At 39.7% G+C, this 22,288-nt stretch overlaps 1 protein-coding gene across 1 annotated transcript in view; it reads left to right on the top strand.

The window, feature by feature from the left end:
* LOC306694526 (adhesion G protein-coupled receptor D2) overlaps positions 1-22,288 on the top strand; it is an 85,188-nt gene that overhangs the window by 23,295 nt on the left and 39,605 nt on the right. The window contains exon 21 of the mRNA XM_079157425.1: positions 20,099-20,140. Within this exon, the coding sequence (XP_079013551.1) occupies positions 20,099-20,140 (42 nt within the window). The remainder of the gene's footprint in view (positions 1-20,098; positions 20,141-22,288) is intronic.

The raw sequence follows: 22,288 nt of genomic DNA, 5'->3' as shown, positions 1-22,288 counted from the left end.
AATCCATAGACACCCAATAATGAAAAAAATGGCTGTAAAAGTAGCCTTTTACTTAAGGAACAGATTTAACTTATGGCTTCAAAATGACGTTTCAATGTTTTCCACTGAAACAAATGCAGAACCCCCATCTTCCATAAACACACACTCACACACTTGACTAGTGGAGCATGACATCAGAGTGTATCCACGATATAGATGTGATCAATACAGTCTTGCTCTGTTTATTGATTTTTGCCATATGGGAGATTTGTTGTGTGAGTAAGGAATGCTTTTACAGCATCAGAAGTTATTGTTTGAGAAGGGGTGATTTTTCTTTTTTCTCGGTCCTGTAGCTTAGATACTACAAAATTGTTTTCGTACTATGGGAGTCAGTGGTTCTATTCCCAGTTGAGCTCAAGCCAGATAAGGAAAAGCTTGTTTTGTCAGTGTAATATAAACTACAGCCCAGTAATATACTTGACATTAGACCACGCACAGACCCATTTCAGTTGTTAAAGAATTATCTTGCCCTTGCAGAGCTAAAAACAGAGGTGGTCTGCACATTGAACTCAACAAACATTTCAAACAGCAACGCCTTTGCCAGGTAAAAGAAAAGTGGGTTATATTCATACACACATACAAATCACAGCTCACGTTTCAGTTAGAGGATCTCATGACACAATAACTGCAATATTATCAATACTATCAACTGTATTCATAAAAAACGTACAGTACTTGTGTTAAAGAAAACCTACCCCCATAAAAGACACAATGAATGAGTGAAAGGACAAGTGTCCCATGAGATACATTATGATTGCCACCCTTAAATCAAATGTCGGTTGGTGCTCACTTCTGCTAATGATAAATTTACAACTACTAATGACATGTCTCTATTTTTTAAGATTTGTACATGTAAGAACCAGTCAGTGATCTGTCCAGATGTGGGATTTTTTTTATACTGCTGTGGTTTTTGCAAATAGAATAAAAATCACAAAATATCTGAGGCCAGATCATATTTACGGGGAGCTCTTATTTAGGTATTTAGGCCTTAACAGGTGGTAGGCAGGAGTGAAAACTTTCCTATATACCATAAGTGGCAGAAAGTGTGCCCTTAATATTACCTTGAGTCAACCTGCATTTTTGAGGCTCTTGTAAAAGCCAGAGTAAAGCCATCTCCATCCATGTTGTTGATCTAGAAAACTAAATAAATCTATAGTGGGGTCTCTGTTTTGCCTGACATTGGCACATATTAATCAGGTGTGATTTGAATTTGTTATTGTTTTGTAGCAGTGTGGTTCATACGTCTTAAAAAGCGGGCGCATCAAAAATATTCCACCTACAAATTATGATTTCAACCTTTTATTCAACAATAACCCCATACTGTCAATATAGAATTATAGAGCATTTTCTGATATAAAGGCCAGGAAAGTAATAAAACAAATGCAGAGTGCAGAAGTAGAGAATAAACCAGTGGATGAAAAGAGGTTTTGGCAGACTTGTGCTGAGCATCAGCCAAAAGCCTCCAAGGGACGGTGGGGTTTGTGTCCGTGCGTGTGATCCTGTGAACCTGAATCTTTTTAATGTAATGCCCTTATAAGTATAGTAACTGTGTGTGTGTGCGTGTGAATAGTGTGTGTAACCACTTGTCACCACTACCCACAACCCCCTACAGACAAAGGAGTTAGAAGTTATTTTAATTTCTCATTTGGCAGAAGAAACAAAAACAAAATAACTTGACTCCAGTTTCCCAGTCAGTCATCTCAAGTCCACTCGTCTGGACCTGCATAACCGGCCCATTCAAACTCTTATTTTTCCTTTCCTGCTTCACCTCCCGATTTCTTCTTTCCTGCTATACCATGTTGTAGCTAAGGACCCCCCCGATTCATAATAATACTTAATAAATGAGATGCATTGGCTGATATTTTTTTGTCATTTATTTAATGCTCAGAAATGACAAGGATTCCTAAAAAAAAGCCAATGAAATATCTTTTTGACCATCATGGACAAAACGAGCAATGTTATGCATACGTGTTCTTTCTTCCTTGTTTTATATGAATTATTTTAGGGTAACTAACAAGTGGCAGTGCTGTGCTTATTGCCAGTAAACAAGAGATGAACAACAAATATAATGAAACAACCAAATGAAAGAAAGACACGCAAAAAACACACATTAATGTGCATGTTTTAATGTTGACTTATTATTAGCTGATATTAAAATAAGGGAAAATTGGATTCATGAATTTTGGATTGAATGTTGTCCAACATTGTTCACAGACGTATAAGGAATCTCATTTTGATGTCAAATTTGAGGGTTTTCCCTTTTAACTAAGGTTATTTTTCATATATCAGCAAAGCTTCTATCTGTACAACCTTGGTTGTTACCCGGTCCTTTGCCGCCTACTCACACACTGAACATGTATACATCCGAATACAGGGAGGGACACGTGCAGGAGCATACACACACGCACACATGGCAAACCTCTCATCGGTCAGATTATGGAGGGAAATGTTTTTCATTTTGGATTGTTTGAGAAAGCAGGAACCATATTCCCTTGACGTTCTCATTCAGAGTGGGCTGTGTCTCACATTACGCAATTTAAAACGACGTCCATCTTTACTAGTGGAGTGGAGTTTACTGCATGTACTGGGACAGTAAGAGATTCTGGATATTATGCTCTTTTTTTGAGGAATATCTTGATCAGAGGCAAAGATACATTTTAGCTGGCCTCTGTTGACATGCTTTATGTTGACTAATATATGTTGACTAACACTTGACTGACAAAAGTACACTTGGGAATGAAATACTTTATTTATATACTATATACACAATGGTTTATATTTTCACAGTATATATGCTTGATATACTAACAGTTGCTTCTGGGTAGTTTTTAGTTTTACTAAATTAAAAACTACAGCACTAAATTAACTTATAATTTGTGCTTTCTCATACTACACAATTTATTTTGTATTTAATATATTTTAAAATACACAATTTGAAAATATTATTTCAAATAATAATAAAGGACACAAACTTTATTCTTTAAAAATAATAAATAAAACAAAAACTGTACAAGGATGATGAAAACTTTTAAGTTAATGTAGTCATAGGTAAAATCATGGAGATTTATTTATAAATCCACATTTTAATTAGTGTCTCGGATAATTATGAGGTGGGGTTGAAAAACAAACAAATAAATGCACGACATGATTGTTTGCATTCCCATTGCCTGGGAAAATAACTTTCCCTTTGAAAAAGACTCTGTTTGCGTTGCATCTTCAATTACCAGCCGCGGCATTAAAACAATATTCAAACGGGATACCAAGGTCAACACTGACTCCCACCACGCTTCTCTAAGATGGCACTTATAATGAGGATGTAGCACAGATTTTCTAAGTAGTATATTTATAGTGTATTTTGTCTCAACTTGTACTAATTTTTTTTTCCTTTTTGTCTCTTTTCATCTTTTGCTGTATTTTTTTTTTTTTAAGTTTGAGCAGCATTAATATTAGAGCTCTGTTGAACATTTCATAACGCTGTATGTTCACCTACTTGAAGGGATGATTTTCGTACAAACTTGATTTCGGGCTTAATCCAAGATATTAGCATCAAGGTTTTTGTACGGAAAAAACTCCCCGTAAAAATGGTCACCAAAGTACCCTTAAAACTAACTGAAAAGAAGTCAATGAAAGAAGCTGTTTAAGAATATCAAACTATATTCTCTTCTACTGTAAATATGAAGTCAGAGAGTGAAGAAACGGGCAAGCAAAAGTGAGCAAGTAGGGCCTGTTATTCAGAAGAGAAAGGACAGATTTTTTTTTTCTGTGGGGTGGGGGGTGAAATACTATCAGAGAGATCAGTTTTAAAAAAACTGGCCTGGGAAAATAAAGCGGTGAGAATAATAGGCTTCCTGTCAAAAGAGGCGAGAGAATTCCTGTCATTGCTCACGCCGGCACCCCTAAGACCTCTCCTTGTGTTAAACCTGCTGGCATTTATTTGCCTTAGAATTACCTGCCAGCTCAATTTTGTAATAGGCTGTGTCATAAGAAAGCAAACCATCCCCTTTGCCCCTTCCCTACCATACCTGTATGTCTGCACTTCTGTGTGTGTGTGTGCGAGTGTGTGTGTGTGGACGAGAGAGAAAAGGAGAGAGAGAGAGAGCGTACTGTCATTTGCCTACTTTTTTCACTCTTTTGTTTGTATTTTCCTCCGTGCTTTGATTTAGTTTGTGATACGTGTTTGTTTCTATGATATTATGTTTGGCATGTCAGCGGGCGTGTTATCCCATCAGCTGACTCCCAACTTCATGACCTCACTTTTTCTCATCCCTTCCTCTCAATTGTGGAACCCACACAGGAACAACTGCGACACCCGAAATTACCCACGTCGAAACAATGACCGTTCTATTTATAAGTTCACCGCCTCGCCTTTTGTATCGGCTGACACCACTTCACATGTGTGCGCACACAGCTCACACACATATCAGTGATGGCTGGTGGGGGCTAGCTTAGGGATAGTCCTGGATTCCCTTACCCTGCCACGTTGCAGCAGATCTGTAGATTTGCCCGGCTTTGATGTGTACTTTGTGGGTAATTAGTGAGAACTGGGTCAGCACAGGGCAAGAAAGCAAAAACCCTGTTGTTCTTCTAGTGGGTGGGTGGCAGGGAGGTGGTTGGATGGGGTGGAGGAGGGGGTAGAGGGTGTCGGGAGGTTAAAAGGCTGTCAAATATCAGTTCAAGTTTACATGAGAGCCATTTTCTTTTTTTGCTGCAGGAGCAAATAAACGCTGCTGCCTCTCTTCTCCTTCTAGATTATTTCAATAGATGGCTTTTTATCATGATAGATTACGAATGAGTTCATTGTCTTACAAACTGTTTCATAAAGTGAGAGAGGTATAGTTTAACTAAACACATGAAGCAGATGAATTGATCCCCATGAAGTGAAGGTCTACTGTTCATTCTTTATGATTTTTTGTGATCATCAAATCTACCAGTGATTAAATTGATATTATATGGTTTATACCAAAAATACTTGAGACAACTTACTGTTTATTTAATGAATTTTAACACTTCATTTAAACTTAATGACTTATTATTGTTGTTACTGTACATTTATAAATGTATATTGTCAAAAACTGTCAGACAGTTTGATTTGATATTTAGTCACTATGATAATACTTTGGTTAGCCGGCAAAATAAGTGAGATCAATATTGTTGTCTGAATGACTAATCAAATGACTTCTATACTCATTTATGAATAAAAAGGCTGAACGTTGGAGAGGTTAAGTGGGGCAAGATGTGAAATATCATCCTTTGTTGAGAGGCAGCTGTCAGGAGCTCCAAGCATAAGTTAAGCTAAGGACCTCACCTAAAGAATAGTCACAATAAATCCTGATTAACCGTTGTTTGCCAAACAATTGACGAGTGTACAGTATATCACGCCCGAACTAAATCATCATGTGTTGAGTGTTGAAACACACACAGACACACACACACATCTTTTTAAATGAACATCTTTTTGAGAATGCAATAAAGTAATTTTACCAGTCAAACAATTCATTTTTTTGACAGTAACTCCATTTAAACTGGCCCCCTTTAAAACTTTGATTTACGGCACTACCGTTAGACAACAATCAAGATCAATTCCTGTAAACATGGGCGGATCATTAAGAGACCGTTTAGCACAATGTAAATCCCATGCAGAGATGATTTATTGGCAGCGTTCGGAGGTGCCTGGGGAGCAGCGCGGCTACCTGTGTGTTTTGCTACCATTACAGCATTGTGTGAAAGTAAACAAAACAGTGGCGATGGGAGCTGGGGAACAACAGCTCGGGCAGCAGGACACTGATTGGGATGTTGATGTTGATCGTCTCCACTGGCCTCTTGCCCTTCCTGCTGTGGCCCCTGGCTTGTCCCCGACAGATACCCCGTGGGTCATTTCCCATGCGTGTCGGCGCACATACATATACACTCTTCCCTGTGAGTGTTTACAGCCACATGCTGATTCCTATTAATCTGCTTCTTGTCGGGACGGGGCAGAGGGAGGGTCCTGTTGGGTTTTGTGTTGGGACTGGGAGGCAGCTGTAGGTGGGTTAAACATTCACACACACACAACCTGAAAGCCCCATCTGACAGATTGCGCCAGGCCTGGACTTCTTTTTACACTGAGCAGATGTGGTCTCCCACTTGTTTTCCTTAGTAATTATCCCTCATTAAGTGAAAGCATGTGCCAATCAAACAGCTTGGAGAGTGAGAGCAGGGCCTGGGCCAGGGCACAGAGAGAGGGAGGGAGGGAGGGAGGGAGAGAGACCTATAGCCTCATCTCCACAGTTTTTTAAAGCACAGTGTCATTTCAGAGTCATTACTAGATTAAAGGCAAGCCTCTCCGTGGTGCGAGAGAGCTGCGGCAGCTGCAGCACTGGCGTTTGTTATGGCTCATTTGACTTTCTAGTGGTTACAAATTTGATGATTATCACATTTAACACTTGCCATGTTCAATTAAAGCTTAATGGCGTGTAGACTTTTCAATCTTAAAAGGCCGGCCACTGTAATTATCCGCATTACCATGAAGGCATTTATTTGATTTATAATTTGATCATGTCAACATTATTACACTTAATTGATATTCAATAGGGCCCTTTTCTTTTAGAAGTATTGAAGCTATTTTTAAATGTATATTGACATCTAATCACATGACTTCCTGTAATCTGAAAGTGTTTTTTATTTTTGTGCCAGTCGAAGTGAAAAACAACAATCTTCAGCCCTTTCGCCCCACTGCTAAACCAAAACACAAACCTGTTTTTCTTTTTAAATCATAAGCAGCCACCCGCACAAAAGCCAGTTTTACATTAATAGTCCAGTATCTCACAAGCCAAAGAGACACAACAAGAATAAAACAAGACAAAAATGTGAGTTAATTAAAAAACGACAGGTGGTAATACATAGGGATGCCCATGTTTCTCTGTTTGCCAAAACATGAGCCAAAATAACTTAATACAGTGAAATATCTTATCATGACTCATGGCTCTCTAGTGGTCACACAAAGCCTAAATGCAGCTTTAAATCCACCACAACTTCCCTCATACATTCTCTATCCCTTATGTAAATGTAGTCTTAATTGTGAACTGTGGAAATATTGGGAAAGCAAAGCTCAATTCCTGAAAAGCTTTTCAATGCAAACTGTCGGATTTAAGTGGAAACCTGAGAGTTATCCTTTTTAAATTCGCTGATAGAAAATGATGGATGGATTCATTCCCACCATGCATTTCAGACGGTGACAAAAACACAAGTGATCCTCACAACAAAAGGGGGCTGGGAGAAGTCTCCTCCAAAAAATAAAAGAGAAAAAGCACAAAAAAAAATAAAACGAAGATATATGAAGTCTTCATGTCGATGAACTACCATTCATTTTCACTTTGAAGTCCTGCGAACCGTAGTGAAGTGTGATTGCATGTGACAGTCGCCGAGTCTGCCGGTTTATCATGATGGATACACACTGCCACCATGGTGCTGCTGTAGCACACAGGTACGCACATGCACACACTCGTGTACGCACGTACATACACAATTACATGGATACAGAGACACACAGACGTGGTTTTAAGCAGGAGTGTGTACAAGAACACAGACATAGAACCACACATGAGACCCAAATGCACTCTCAAACTCGCATGCAAGGTTGTTTCAGATCCTCTTTTAACTTGTACATTTTTGTAAATGTCAGTACTTAATTTTTCTTTCTGTGTAGTCTTCTAAGCTACTGAACACTCACTTTTTAGTTCAAAAGTTTTCTGACTTAAATTAGTGTAAATTGTTGGAACCTTTTTGGTTTTACTCACATTTTTCATTTCCGTTCAATGTTTATGGTACATTGGAAAAAAGGCCACTTCAAAATACGTTTAAAAAAAAACAACCAAACAATGAATACAAGGTGTTTTTGCGAGTCAAATGTAAAAAAAAAGTGAAAATGTGCTTTGTAAGATTTGTTGAAATGAAATGTAATATTTCGGCATTTCATTTAGCTGGGAAAACTAATTTTGACCTATATCTCTCTCTCTCTCTCTCTCTCTCACACCTCCATGAACGCATATCACACACACACACACACTCTCTCCCACATACTTCTTGATCTTGACACATGCCATTAACATCAGCTCGGCTCACCTCAGCTGGGAAGCAGGAGAGCAAACGCATCCCATAATGGTAGCTGGAGCAATCTTTTTCCTGTTTTGTACCCCAAAAAAGCAACTTGCTCAGACTTTGCATATTGCATCCATTTGTCATTGTTAGTCAAGGGCACTGCAACACAGTCTTGTCAGCGGTGCAATTTTAGATGTTCTGTTCAAACCTTACTGTGTATGCGTACGGTGTGTGTTTGTGTGTGTGTGTGTGTGCACATGTATCTTGTCAGGTGATGTTGAATTTGTTTTTCATACCTACGAATGTATGCATATGATTAACTGGACACATGGCACACCGGCTCAAAAAGAATGGACCAAGGGTAAACATCCCATTGTTCCCCAAGCAAAGCGTACACTCTTTATGCAAAAAAAAAAAATGGTGCCACATATTTGTCTTCACAGGTTAGGCACACTTGCAATGAAAAATTGTAAGCTGAGGCTCAGTTGGCATGTAAGGGCAACTTTATATCCCACCACCACCACAGAACTCTTACATTTGTTGAACCTGTACCTTTGTCTGAATTGTACATTCTTAATAATGCAATAAGTGTTTGGAGGTCGGAAGTCAGCGAGGGCGCCTGTGCAAGTGTTGGTATCTTTGGGGGGTAGTGTGTGTTAAGTGCGTGAAAAAAACGCTGTTCAATACCATCTGTCATGAAGGTAGTATGTGTCCGCTACCGCCTCCCGTCAGAGTGTAGTAATAAGTACAGTAATAATACCTCAGCATGCTGTATGTCGAAGCAGCCACAGGAAGCTAATGCATGAGAACTACGAGGAGAGGAAGAGGCAGTGAGTCAGTGTATGAATGACCCAAAACCAGGTTACTTTGGTTTATAATAATGCAGGTCAGTGAGAATACAGCCATTTCATACCGGAGATGTACAAGGATCTACTGATACACATTAAACCCCATGGCGGTTATAAGACAGTGAAAATAATTATTGTTTTATTTTGAGGCCTTCAGAAAAAAAGGTGCTGCAGCAGCTTCAGCTCCCCCGCTCTCAGTGCCGATGCTCTTTTCCTCTCTGTAACAATATTCAAAGCTTTGCATATTGCAGAACAGCCCTAATATGTGGTATCTGCCTGACTGAAGTATTTGAAATGGTAACTTGTAGGTTTACAAGTGGAAGATTATAATACCTTTTTTACCTAGAAAAAGCATGACTCTTCATGGATGTGTGTAAGTTTAGGTGGATGGGATTGTGCACACTAGATTTCTTTGTGTGTGTGTGTGTGTGTGTGCGCTTGTGTTTCTGTTGGAAGAATTGCTGCTTGGGGATGATTGTACCCGGTTGAATAAATTCTTTCTTAACATGCTTTAGTCAAAGGTATAATTTTCCACCTTTATTAATGTGGATGCCCAATCAGTGTTGATGGTAAATGTAGTCAATTGAAGCAATGAATTCCTCAGTGCGTGCTATATTGATCTAGAAAGCCAAGTTCTCTTGCTCACGGAGCCGTTTCAGCGGTGCCTATGTGTACCACATGCATTGTGACGCCCGTAGGGTCCCTTTCAACATACACGGTTAATGCAGCCCCGCAACCTCTGCCTCGCCGCTGCATTTGTTTGGCTTGGATAAATACGGCTGAATATCTAAGTCAGCCAAAACACCGTAGTTCTTCCTCTTCTCCATGTACGTCAAATGACGGCACTGGATGCAGGAAGAACGACAGATTTTGTAGCTGCAACCTGAGGAATTTATTGTTTCAATTGACTACATTAACCATCAATTCTGATTGGACATCCACATAAAAGGTGGCAAAATGTCTCTTTAAGGCTTCTGTATCCTGCAAATGAACAGCATGTTGACAGTGTGTAGTGGAAGTGTCTGTGTATCAATTTATGTATTTCAGTGCTTTGTATTGTACTGTAAAGATATCTGTACGTATACACAGATGTGTGAATATATATATATATATATATATATATATATATATTTGTGTGTGTATATGTGTCTATACAGTATATATGTTGGTGTCAGTAATTCGAGCACTTTATGTAGTACAACAGAGCATGTGTATACACAAGTGTGTGTACTCACATGTGTGTCCATGAATACAGTTTCTATAAACCAAACCCAGTCCCCAGCTGCTGTTTCTCAGGACTTGTTCTCCTCCAACACTTCTTTTCTTCTCTGTCAGTGGAAAACTATGCAATTAGAAAACACCCTCAGAGATTGACAGTGGGATCGCATACAATTTGACAAGGGGGCGCCACAGAAAGGCCCGTTGGATACCTAAGTATTTTTAATTAAACAGCTCTTTGCACTTGCAGCGTGCTTTCCCTCACCAGTTCAAAGACTCCTGCTTCGACCCATGTGTTAAAAGTTTGTATCAGTTTTCCATGGCTGTGTTTTGCTTGGCGCCTAAGACACGCAAGCCTAAATTGTCTTGTTTAAAAGCTAGTTTGTTTACAGTTCACTCTCTTTCTCGTGCTCTCTTTACACCCCCCCCCCCCCCCCCCCCCCCCCATTACATTACCACATGTGTGCAGTGTGATCAGGTTCAGGGTGTAGTTACCCACTCCCAACAGGCCCGGTTTTTGTAAATGCCTAAGAATTGAGTACATTTTAAAGGAAAAGAAAAATCAAAAATTACGTGTATTAGCAAATGGAAAGATCCGCTACACAAGTCCACCCCTCACTCCCCATCAGTCTGGTTTATTTAAACGTTAAAAGAAGTAAAATAGAGTGCTCATCTGTTACTTGGGCGCTTCATCAATAACATTTGTCCGTCTGATGTAAAATCGATATGACAAACACTGACACAATGCCAGAGCAATGGCAAATGTGCCGTCATTTGTCATCGACTGGCAATAAAGATATGTCAGAATTGATTTTAGCCCCCCCCCCCCCCCCCCCTCCTCTCTCTCTATCGCGCTCTACCTCTCCCCTCTCTTCCTTGCTCTTTTGCAGTAGCGGTAATAGAAAAAAATAAATGAATGTTATTATGATTGAGGCATGGTCAGCCTTGCCAAACTCAATTAATATTGGAGCAAGGGGCTGTAATGATTTGAGGTCCTGCGCGTTATGTTTTCATTGAAATGCCCTGCCAGAGATGTAAAAAAAAAGAAAAGGAGCGGGATAGATAGATGGATTGATGTTTGGGTGGGTGTATTCTCTGAGGGAAAGGTTTTTGTTTTGGCCTCCGCTCAATATATATGTTTTTAACAGACTTACAAATTCTTTACTGATTTTTTCTTTTCTCTTTTTACTTTTCCTCTTAATTCCTTTTTTTGGGGTTAGCTGCCAGAGTGTTTTGTACTCTACCATGAACGAAAGAATCTAACCTTGGATTGATGGAGGTTATGGATCCTTAATTCATGTTCAAACTGGAGGGAAATGCCTAGTATGTGTGTTTGTGTGTTCGTCGCTTGGTGGTGTGTTTTATTCTTTTGGGATGATGTTTTATTTGAATTAAAAGTTCTTTATACGACAGTTAGACCACCCTCTGTTCTCTTTCAGGTTAGCACTGTTAGCTCTGTCAGCACTTTCTCCATAGTTTGCACTGTTAGCACAGTTAGCACCGTAAGCAGCGAGCTGCTGGCTCAGCCATTAGAGGCAATATATATGCTTTGAATTCATCATCTTTAAAGATTTTGATTTCATTTATTTTTTAATTGTATTGTGTTATTTACTATTGTTTAATGTATTGCTATTCCTATATGTTAAATATAAGGGCTTTAGAGCTCATTATATGTGTTACTTATTAAAAATATAAAACATTAGATGATATATATTAGTATTTTTTCATATTAAATGACAGGTGACATTTTTTTGTAACTTTTTTTTTTTAGTTTCAAGTGGCCCTACAGTATATGTGTGTGTGCTCCCCTCTGTGTCCGCTGTGTGTATGTTTGTGTGTCAGATTTGCCATCGCGGTTTGTTGCCGCTGGGTTGTGTGTACCCAAGTTGTGCCGGTGGTAGCGAGCAACATCTGTTTCGGGGTTGTTGTTCCTCTTGGCTGCTTTTCAATTGGATTTCCTCAAGCAGGGCCAAAAGCTGTCACCTCTGCCAGGCTCTGTTAGCAATCACCGCCGGCCCCTATATTAAGTAGGTGGTTCAGGGCTAAGCTAATAACTCTCTCTCCTCTCCTGAGCCATCACACACCAGTACTGGTGTTGCTGCCGGCCTCAGTGTGTGCCTGTTTGTATGTGTGCGTGTGTGTATGTGTGTGTGTACACACACACTCGGTTTTCCTCTGTAGCTATACACCCTGTAGAGGCAGGCTGGCTTGGAGGTCCCCTCCTCAAAGTGACAGCCCAACTGACTGGATGTGTGTGTGGGAAAGAAACAGGGAGAGTCCTAATAGCTCTTCTCAAAGAATGACTGATCCGCTCTCCCTAATATTGTACAACAGGATGGAAACAGGAAGAAAACCAAACCCCGTCCCCACCCTCATACACAGACTACATACTGTAATGTGTCATTGTTAAGAGAACCAAATACGGAGTTTAATGATACTGGATGGTTATTATGGCCTGTGCATTTTTTTGCAGCCAATCCCAGTTTGCCAGGATTGTACGTATTTACTTGCAATTTTACCAGCAATGTGGATTCAAGTTTCAGGTTGACAATATAAATTCCTCTCTTTGAAGATGTATAACATTCCTAGCTGCACATATAATAAACACAGCATAACATTTATACATGGGTTTATTAAACATCAATGTATAATGTATTATACATTATATCTGTATCTGTAGAAAGACTATGGCTGCACTTATGGCAATATTATGCATGTTCATATTTACTTGAACAGCATGACATTGCTTCAAATGCAGCATTTTTTAACGACTTCAGCGATGATGTTGATGTCACCTGGATTTTTAGAAGCTGAATAAAAAGTTGCAATGAGTTCGTCTATGTTTGGTTTGTATTTTGTTTTTCCACTGAAAACTGTTTTGACTCCTGCCTGAGTTGAGCAAAGCTCAGCTGGGTGTTACAAAGCTTTTATTGGGAGGTATTTACCTCATCAAACTGACACAGTGGCAGGCTGCCCCTCTACCTGCCTGCCTGTCTGTCTTTATGTCTTATTGCCAGCTTCTCTGGCCAGCTGGAGCAGTTACACAGAGCTGGATTTGAACTGAGGACCTGCAAAGTATCAACTCCTTGTTTCACAGCTTTGACAGACACTTTGATTTGACATGCCATGAGCAGTTAAAGTGAAAGTTATGTATACATGTTAATTAAACTGTTTATGCGTGGAGGGGTCAGAGACATTAGCAAGCCCCAGCGCAGAAGTGTGAATTTCTTTTCTTTTCCCCCCATCACAGCGTTTTAACCTCTTCTGTCTCTCATTTCCGTAATGATTACCAGGTGCAAGGGTAGAATTTTTCCTCCCCCTTTTTTTGCCAAGTGGGGATGCAGATAGCTCTATTTGTGAAAAGTGTCTCTGTGTGTTTGAATTTAGGCTGGGGTATTTGACGTTGGGTTCAACTTGTTCAAATAGCTCTCATTTTTGGCATTGGGTGACACCGAAGCCTGGAATTCTCTTAAAGGATGTGGAGGTTGCGGTCTTCAGCTACTTAAGAGAAAGCTGTCAGCCCAATTGAAAAATGTCATTTGTGAAAAGTATATCTATCTTGATTTTTGATGTTGGATTAGACAATTACAAATAATTTTTGACACTGAGCAGTGGCAGTGCCTGAAGTTCTTCTAAAATCTGTGTGGAACATGTGGTCTACAAAAACGTTCATTGTTAGCGAAATACAGCCATCTCATTTATGAACGGTTTTATTTAGACATGGGACGCTGAGATGGAGTGAAACCTTTTATTTTTGTGCTATACCAATAGAGGAAAGATTCTTTAAAACTTGTTTCTTTGTTTTAGTGCTTTGCCTAGAGCAACTTAATTTACTATAGACTCGCCTACATTTCTGACAATGTATGTTTGTAAAGGCTGAATTTACGTCAGTCAATGTAAAGCTTAAGGTTTTAAAAGACGATGCCTGTGTTTAAAGTTTTCACTCATTTACTACCAATCATATTAATGTTACTTTCTGCAAACCATATTGAACTGCTTACCAAATCAGACATGGGATGGGCATAATGTAATTTAAGTAAACTTTGAGCTTTAAAAACAGAGGTTGCTGATCACAAAACATTGAAGGCCTGTAAATATTGTAAAAGAGACTTTTTTTTTGGGGATCCATATGTGGAATTAAATGTATTGATGGAGAAAGCAACTTGGATACATTACCAAACAGGCTAACCTGTACCACAGATAAGGGCTCAAGGGGTGAGGGGTCCCCGGCCACAGACACTGTGTTAAGTGTTTTTTATTAAATATCTTGTTGAGAGTCAAAGGGCTCAGTATTTGTGTACATAATAGAAAGCCTTGAGTTGCTATCCTGCACTACTGGTTTGACGTTGAGGACATCTTATTGGATGTGACCAACCATATCTAGCTACACGCCTGGTACTAGTGTAACATTTCTTTTGATTAGTGGAGCTGATGAAATTATTACATTGTGTTCAGTCATTGCAGTGACTGCCAATATAGACTTTAAGGATGATTGCAGTTTATTTCAACCTGGCGTATTTCCCATTAATGTTGCTATTTGTCGCTCTCTGAGTCGTGCTACCTTTGTACTCGCCACCGCCATTATAGAGATTTTGGGATCCAAGGAATCAATTTTGACACGATTATTTCAAACTCTCGTCTGAATGAAAGTAAACGCAGGAAGTCGACTTAAATGACCATTATTGCTAACTGTAGGAGGCCTACACAGGATGACATAAATTATCCTTAAAACATACATTTTACTTACAACAAAAAAAATGTTTTGCACAGAAGTTCTTATAACTCTCATCACTGTATTATTGTTTACAATTTACAGAAACATCAATCAATCACATTGCTGCTATAGAGCAGCAATATATTCAAAGAAAGAAAGAAAGAGAAAACTGCCATGCGAGCCGTTCTCTTCTTGCTAGGACACTATACCCTCCCTCCTTAATCATAGTTTTCACATCTTTACATACAAAATGGGTTTCCCAATGACAATATAATAAACTTGCTGTTTTCTGATGCCAGTGCTCCCTTACTTAACACATTTGTGAGGTTTTTATATAGGAGTAAAGAGGGCTGCAGAAAGGTAAGAGAGGGGGCTAAATACAGACGCAATGTTTTTAGCCCTGGATTTATCAATGTCAACGGCCAAGCTTGTGGAAGTTTGTGTGACTGCTGGACATGTACAAGGATGAAGTCTATTAGCCCTGACTCTCTACTTCTGCCTGAGTCTCAGACGCAGTAAATAACCAGAAAATGGGGGACATTTTCCCATCTGGTATTTTTTTTTTCTTCCCTTTAACTCTCTTAACAAGAGACAAGTTATATGTGGAGGTCTCGTGTAATTAATTACTTAAAGCAGAACAGCATTCACTAAATTGCTAAAATGATCAGTTCCAATTATACAGTTTTCCAATATAGCAATACTTGGATGAGCATCTTTCAAAATTATGCAAAACCAATTACAGCAGGGATATTGAAATAATGCTTGTAGAAATAGAAAGAGTAGAGGGAATTGTGTATACACTGCAAGTTATAGCAGAAATGATGGGTCAGTCAAAAAGTGAATAGGGCTTAAATCATTATCCATCAAATTCATATTTGTGTCCGCTTTTTAAAATAGAAATAAAAAAACATTACATTTTGTTGAACCTGAAATGTGCTTGAATATTAATATCTATGCCCATTCATTGTAACTGAAAGGCCACAGGCTCGATCCTGGCAGCTACAAGTGCATCCATCCACCTCCTTGTATTCTGTGGAAATGATCCCTGTGCTAAACACTGACATCCTCATTCACATTGTCTCCTTCTAACATTACATGACCACATATGTGAAAGGTCTCCAATCAGTTCTGCTCTCTGGCAACTAATTGAAAACGGGAATTCAAACTGCATCTAACTTAATAATACCTGTATATCTAAATAGCCAGGGAATAAGAACCTTGTTATTTGAGGAAAATATGCTTTTTATGCATTTCCACGTATGTTGAAGCTATTAAATAGAAACATTTACACAAACACTGTAATACAACCTTTCTCATTAGTATCACCTGTGGTTGATGGATTGCATTTATTGCATTTTACGCACTCAGTTGACGCTTTTAGGAAGAGTGAGTTACAAGGACAGAAGAGGGAGGATGTGGTGAACTTCCAAGAGGAGCTTGTCAACATTACAAACAGCCAGTAGTACAAGGGTTAGAACCCCATTATCCTGCTTTAATTGAATTGACTTAGATCGTGTAAGTAAATCGATCGCTGACTTTGATTTGTTCTTTCTGCTTTCTCATTTAAACAAATGCTATTTTCTGTCTTGTGTTGCAGCATAGTACATCTCTCTGGGGTAATAATGTTTTTGGTCAAACACAGTGTTTGTTGGCTTTAACTTTTTAAACATACAATTGTTCCCTAATTAGCTGGATACTAATTAATTTATGCTCCCCTGTTTGATGTACAGTATAGCAATACTTTGAAAGCAATTGCATCCATTCTTTGCATAAATTTGTAGCATTTGCCGCTGAGTTCAAAAGAAACAGGACTGAGTTTAGAAAAGCACACATGCATTTAAATAATGCGGCCCATTTTTCGTCTCTGTTTGTTTTTAGCGGGAATATTAATGAATTAACATTTTAAAACAATCCATCATTATTGTTGTGCTGCCACTTATTTTTAACTCAATTATAATCTAATAGATCATTTTTCCTAATGTGCACAGTATGTTCTCCCCACTTTGTTCACTACACAACAAAAGATGATTTACAAATAAGAGGAATGATCAAAAACATGATAATCAAATTGCAACAATAAGTTGGAAATTGCAATTCTAATGCAATACAATAGGGTCTGTGTTGCAAATTAACCACCCACTGTCTATTATTATGTGTGTGCGTGTGTATGTGTGTCGGTGAAAAGAGCGTATTACACAATATGTTACGATAAACTATATACAACACTTTGTTTCTGTTTAAAAAATGCCAATGGATATTATAGGTTGTGATTGTAAATGCAATGATTTAAAATAAAAAGTAAGTCATATTTTATCAATGGAGTCCTTTAAATGCCATTATTACAGTCAGCCTATATCACATACAAAAATGACAAAGGAGCCAACTTCCTTGAAGTTTATTTCAAAGACAAGGGGAGCAGTAGGCACTATTTTCTGAAGATTTAGTTTGTTTGATATCATGGAGACCTGCCTTCTGAAATAAAGTATATGTGGCGTTAAAAGGTCCATTATCTCAATCGATCTAATAATATTTACTTGTGTTGGTATTCAGGATTTGGTGAAAAAGGTCAGAACTTATCGTGTTTTCAAAGTGTCTGTGACAGCTTCCCACTTTGCTGCCCTTTAGAGTCTTTGAGCTACATTGGCCTGTAGCTGACCCAACAATAGCATTGCATGTTAACAGCCGACGACGAGGCTAATAACTGAATAATGGAAGAAAGATGAAACCCAGTAAAAAAGATAACATGTATTCTATCCACACACTTGAAAAATACCAAAGCTTTGTCAATGATATTTGTAGCTTGAGAAAAAGGATCTGTAGCCTAAACATGTTGTATGGTGATTGTTTGTATACTACTGGATTTTTGGAAAAGTGAAATGTTTTGTTACTTGCTGAGTATGATTTAGAACAGTGGTCCCCAAACAACGGCCCGCGGGCCGGATGCGGCCCGCCTCCACATTTGGTCCGGCCCCCTGAACAATACCAGAGACGCATTATGATTTTTTTTCAGTCTGCACAATTAATCGAATCGCGATCACGATTTTGGCTGCCACAATTAAATGAGCATGACCGTCTGCGATATTGACGTTTAAAATACGTGCTCTGCTACATATCAAATCAAACGCTTCCTGAATCAGCCAACCACCAGGGGGTGAACGAGATGAGAGCTGTCATGCGCGCACCCTGTAGAAGTAGAAGAGTAGAAGAAGTAGAAGCAGAGAGACGGGAGCTGGAAGGACGAGTACTTGTGCTTAATTTAATTACACGCCGGCATGTCATGTCTGTCACTACATGGTCGCGCGTTTTCAATTCCCCTGCTCTCTGTATCGCGCACGGCGGTGTTCCGCCCCGATCCGCGCACACGATGCAACAGTCGCTCACCTGCGAGTAGCACGCACGTAGCACCCCCCCCCCCCCCCCCCCCCCCCATAATCGTGCGGCCCCAGGTCAAACGATATGTTCAGTGATGTGGCCCTCACAGGAAAAAGTTTGGGGACCCCTGATTTAGAAGATGAGTTTTTAAAGCCGGAGATCTCATATTTAGTATTACTTGTGCAATTTCTGGTATTTTTAACAACCGTGGCAATCCCCTCATGGTCATATTGTGCTGTTGATCAGCCAGAATCTTTTTTTTTTGTCTCACATTTATCACATTCTGCACCACATTAGGTTGCAGCCAACATTACATGCAATTGAAAGTAAGAAGTGTAGAGCTAAAATCGCAGGTCTGAGCTTGAGATCCCTTGTTATGCCTGTTGTCTTCACCATGTCAGAGACCAGCGGAGTTGTCAGTTTAAAGAGGATGGATGTCCTAAGATGTCACCTGACAGCCCGACAGACAGGGCAATTCAGTCCCCGGAGGACAGGAGAGCAGCCAGTAGGAGGTGGATGGGCAGAGGCTTGGGCTAGAGGTCGTCGCCGTCGCCATCGTCGGCCTGTCACTCTGAATGGGCCCCCAAATCATGTTGTCAATGGTGATGCATCGAGATCTCCCTCTGGCAAAAATTGGATGCTCCAAACTCGACTTGATTGATGCATTGACCAGGTTGTGCCTGCCTGTCCTCAGGATGTGTCCTCACCTTCGTTTGAAGATGAAGCAACACAGACACATACTGAGCGGTGAAAGGGGGGAGAGGTGTACTTTTGAAAGTTTTTTTTTTTTGTGATAGCTAGACCCACTGTGGACATACTGTTTGGCTTGTCAAAGAATCTACTGTTTCTATCAGCCTTGAAATTTATAGGATTTTACCTGCCTTTTCAGTTTTCTCAGTACATCTTTTGTGGCACCGTTCAATTGGTGCTCTGAGAATGTTGTTCTTACTGTTTCCATTGAGGCAACAGTATTACATTATGGCTCGAAGGCGAATGCACAGCTTGTACATTCAATGGATGCCACAATGGATTGGAATGAAAAATAGATGTTTTTCTGTGACCAAAAGTGCTGCCTTTATGCATCCAAGGGCATGGCATTCTTGGGCCATGGGTACTAGCCGTGGAGGTTTGTGAACATGAAATATCTTCTTTTATGTGGCATTTTTTTCATTATGCTCCCTCTGTCTCTCTCTTTCTACGCTTTCCTCCAATGGGTTTCCTTGATAGTCTCGTCTGGCCCCAGTTGCTCTCTTTATGTGCCTGTGTGTGTGCCTTTAACATGTGTTTGTGTTCACACTCTCTTTGTTGCCTCCTAATTTATTTGTGTCTGTTGCATTTGCTTGTGAATACATGGACTTTGTGTGGTTATGTATATATGTCTGAGCCTGAACTCTGTGTCATTTGTATGTTTTTTGGCTTCTGTATAGATATGTGTCCGTGTCTTTCTGTTCAGAAGAGAGCACACGCTGAACAGGCATTAACAGATTTTTTATTTTGATAAAGCTATATGGAACCTTGGGTTTGAGCCTTTGATGGCTTAGTGGGGGCTGAAATGAGGAGCGTGAATAGAGTAGACGAAGCAAACGCTCATTGGACTCTTTCAAGTCCTAATTCTTCTCTCGTTACTTTTCACCAAAGTCTGCTTCAGCTCTGTGTAGCCATGAAAGACAAAAAATCAACCTAACTCGTACATGTCGCTTCACTCTTTACCTTTTGTCTTTTAATAGAGGATAAGAGAGAAAACAACTGTAACAACTTTATCTTCCTCTTTTTCTCTCTCTCTCTCTTTCTTTCTTTCTTTCTCTCACTCTTTCTTTGTCTGTGTTTGCAGGGCCTGTTCATCTTCCTGATATATGGGGTGTACAACACAGAGGTAAGTCTGCATTGTGTCTCAAGGCTGTCGGAGTGAATGAGAGAAATGACAAGTTTCTGATGGGCTCCTTGCTTAAAAGCTGTGTGTGTGGGGGGGGGTGACAGTACGAGTGTGTATGTGTGTGAACGAGTGTCTGTGGATGGGAGGAGGGATGGGAAGGAGGGGAGGCGACATCGTTTCCACGCGAGCATCCCACTGCCCTTCATGCTTGGACTAACTTATATGCATCCGAGTCCGACCATTAAACACTGACACGCCGCGGTTCTCAGCCACTCATTCCTCACCCACATTGGCTAATATTTCACTGCCTCTTTAAGTTTTTAAACTCACGGCCCTCCATTTAGCATCCTGACAAAGCCGCTGGCCAGGGCTTCGCGGAGCCCCTAGCAGTAACCATAGTAGGACAAAAAAATAAAAGCAATATGCAACCAACAATATGCAACGAAGGAGGACATATTGTATAGAGATGCTGCTTTATTACCATTTAGATACGCCGCAGCTGTGGGGGTGGAGGGTTTGGTTGAGTGGCGAGACACAGAGAGATATGATTTAATGGATGAGACTCAAGTGATGAAAATCACTCTTAGTCAATGTAAATAGGGTTAACTTACATGCATTACGTGCATAAGTGATATTGCATCTGTGCCTTCTTAAAATACAGCACTATTTTTTTAAACTTGTGGTCTATTTGTCATGTTTAGACACATCCCATTGCAAACTTTGAGGAGAAATTGGAAATCTGCCCTGTAGCACAGTTAACAATTCAAATAAACAGATTAAACAAAAATCTCTGAAATGCAGAAGTCTATTTTAAAAATAGTATTTGAGCCAAGCACACATGTTTAGTTTTCTGGAGAAACATACAAGATGTTAGATATATAAAAAGATAGTTGATATCACAGCTATGAATACAGTATGTTGAATTAATTCAACAAACGGTCTCCTCTGTGTGTGGAATGAACCTTGCTTGACGAGTCTTCAGTTGTGATGAATACAAACATAATTCATCTTTTCATTTGCCTCTTGTTGCTTTGAGTTAATGCACAAGGTCATTGTCACTGTATACTGTACACACAGCTTTGAAGAGCTGAGTAATGTAGTTATATTATTCCCAGATCTTTATAAAGTATTACAATTATTATTATTTATATAAGTATGACATTAGCCGACCCCCCCCCCCTTCCCCTGTCAATGTCTTATCTTTTTTTTGTCTCGCTATCGAAGAGGAAAATCTCACATGTAACATTTGCATTTCCTGTCTTTTGTTATTTCCCAATTTGTCTTTCTTTTCATCCTCCATGTCTTCTCCAGAGCGTGAAGAGCTGTCCCTGAGTCCTAGGCAATGCACCGACAATGCAGAGCCAAGGAGGGTTGACCTTTTGCACTGTAAAATAAATCCACACAGCATTCTTGCTTAAGTGGCTTTTTTAGTGCCTGGGAATTCATTTTCATTGCCCTTGACCATGGGAGCATCTCATGTACATGTTTCGTTTTTTCAAAAGGACCACACTTCTCTGTTGACATTTGGAAAAAAAAAAAGAATCTATAATTTTGCCATTATTCAGATCTACACGTTTCTCTTTTTTTCCTCTGAACCCTCAGCACCTTTCCGGGGCGCTGCTTTGGTTCTCCCCAACCTGCTCAACCTTTTGGTTCGTGCCTTTAACTGGTATAGCGCGTGGCACAACACTGGCTTCAGGTTTCACACTCTTAGATACCTGAAAGGAAATATTTGCTTAATTGAAAAGAAACACTATTTGGGGAATGATGAGGAAAAGGCCGATGTGAGACAGGAAGGTTCCCGCTCTGTCTGGATTTATTGAGGCGAACCTGCTTTGATGGCTGGGGCCGTATCACACACATGATTCTAAAGAGTGAGGAAAAAACTTTGCAAAGTCGCTGTTAGTTGTTAACTTGGTACAAATCAGTCTTTAACCATCGTATGGTGAAGAAATTTTACTTAGATATGCTAAAGAAAGGCGTGGAGAAATGCTCCATTCATGAGGCTGGTTTCCAGGCTCAATAATTACCAATATGGCATGGAGGACAGACTGCGTCTGCTGCTATTGCACTCAAAATGCAGCGTTTTAATTGCTAATTACCTGACAATAGCTTTCCATTATTCATTGCAATTAGCTTTTCCTTGGT

Source organism: Pholis gunnellus (genome assembly GCF_910591455.1).
Source record: "Pholis gunnellus genome assembly, chromosome: 4".
NCBI classification, from domain to species: domain Eukaryota; kingdom Metazoa; phylum Chordata; class Actinopteri; order Perciformes; family Pholidae; genus Pholis; species Pholis gunnellus.
The sequence above is the reverse complement of the archived record's forward strand: the minus strand, read 5'-3'. Positions and strand labels throughout refer to the sequence as shown.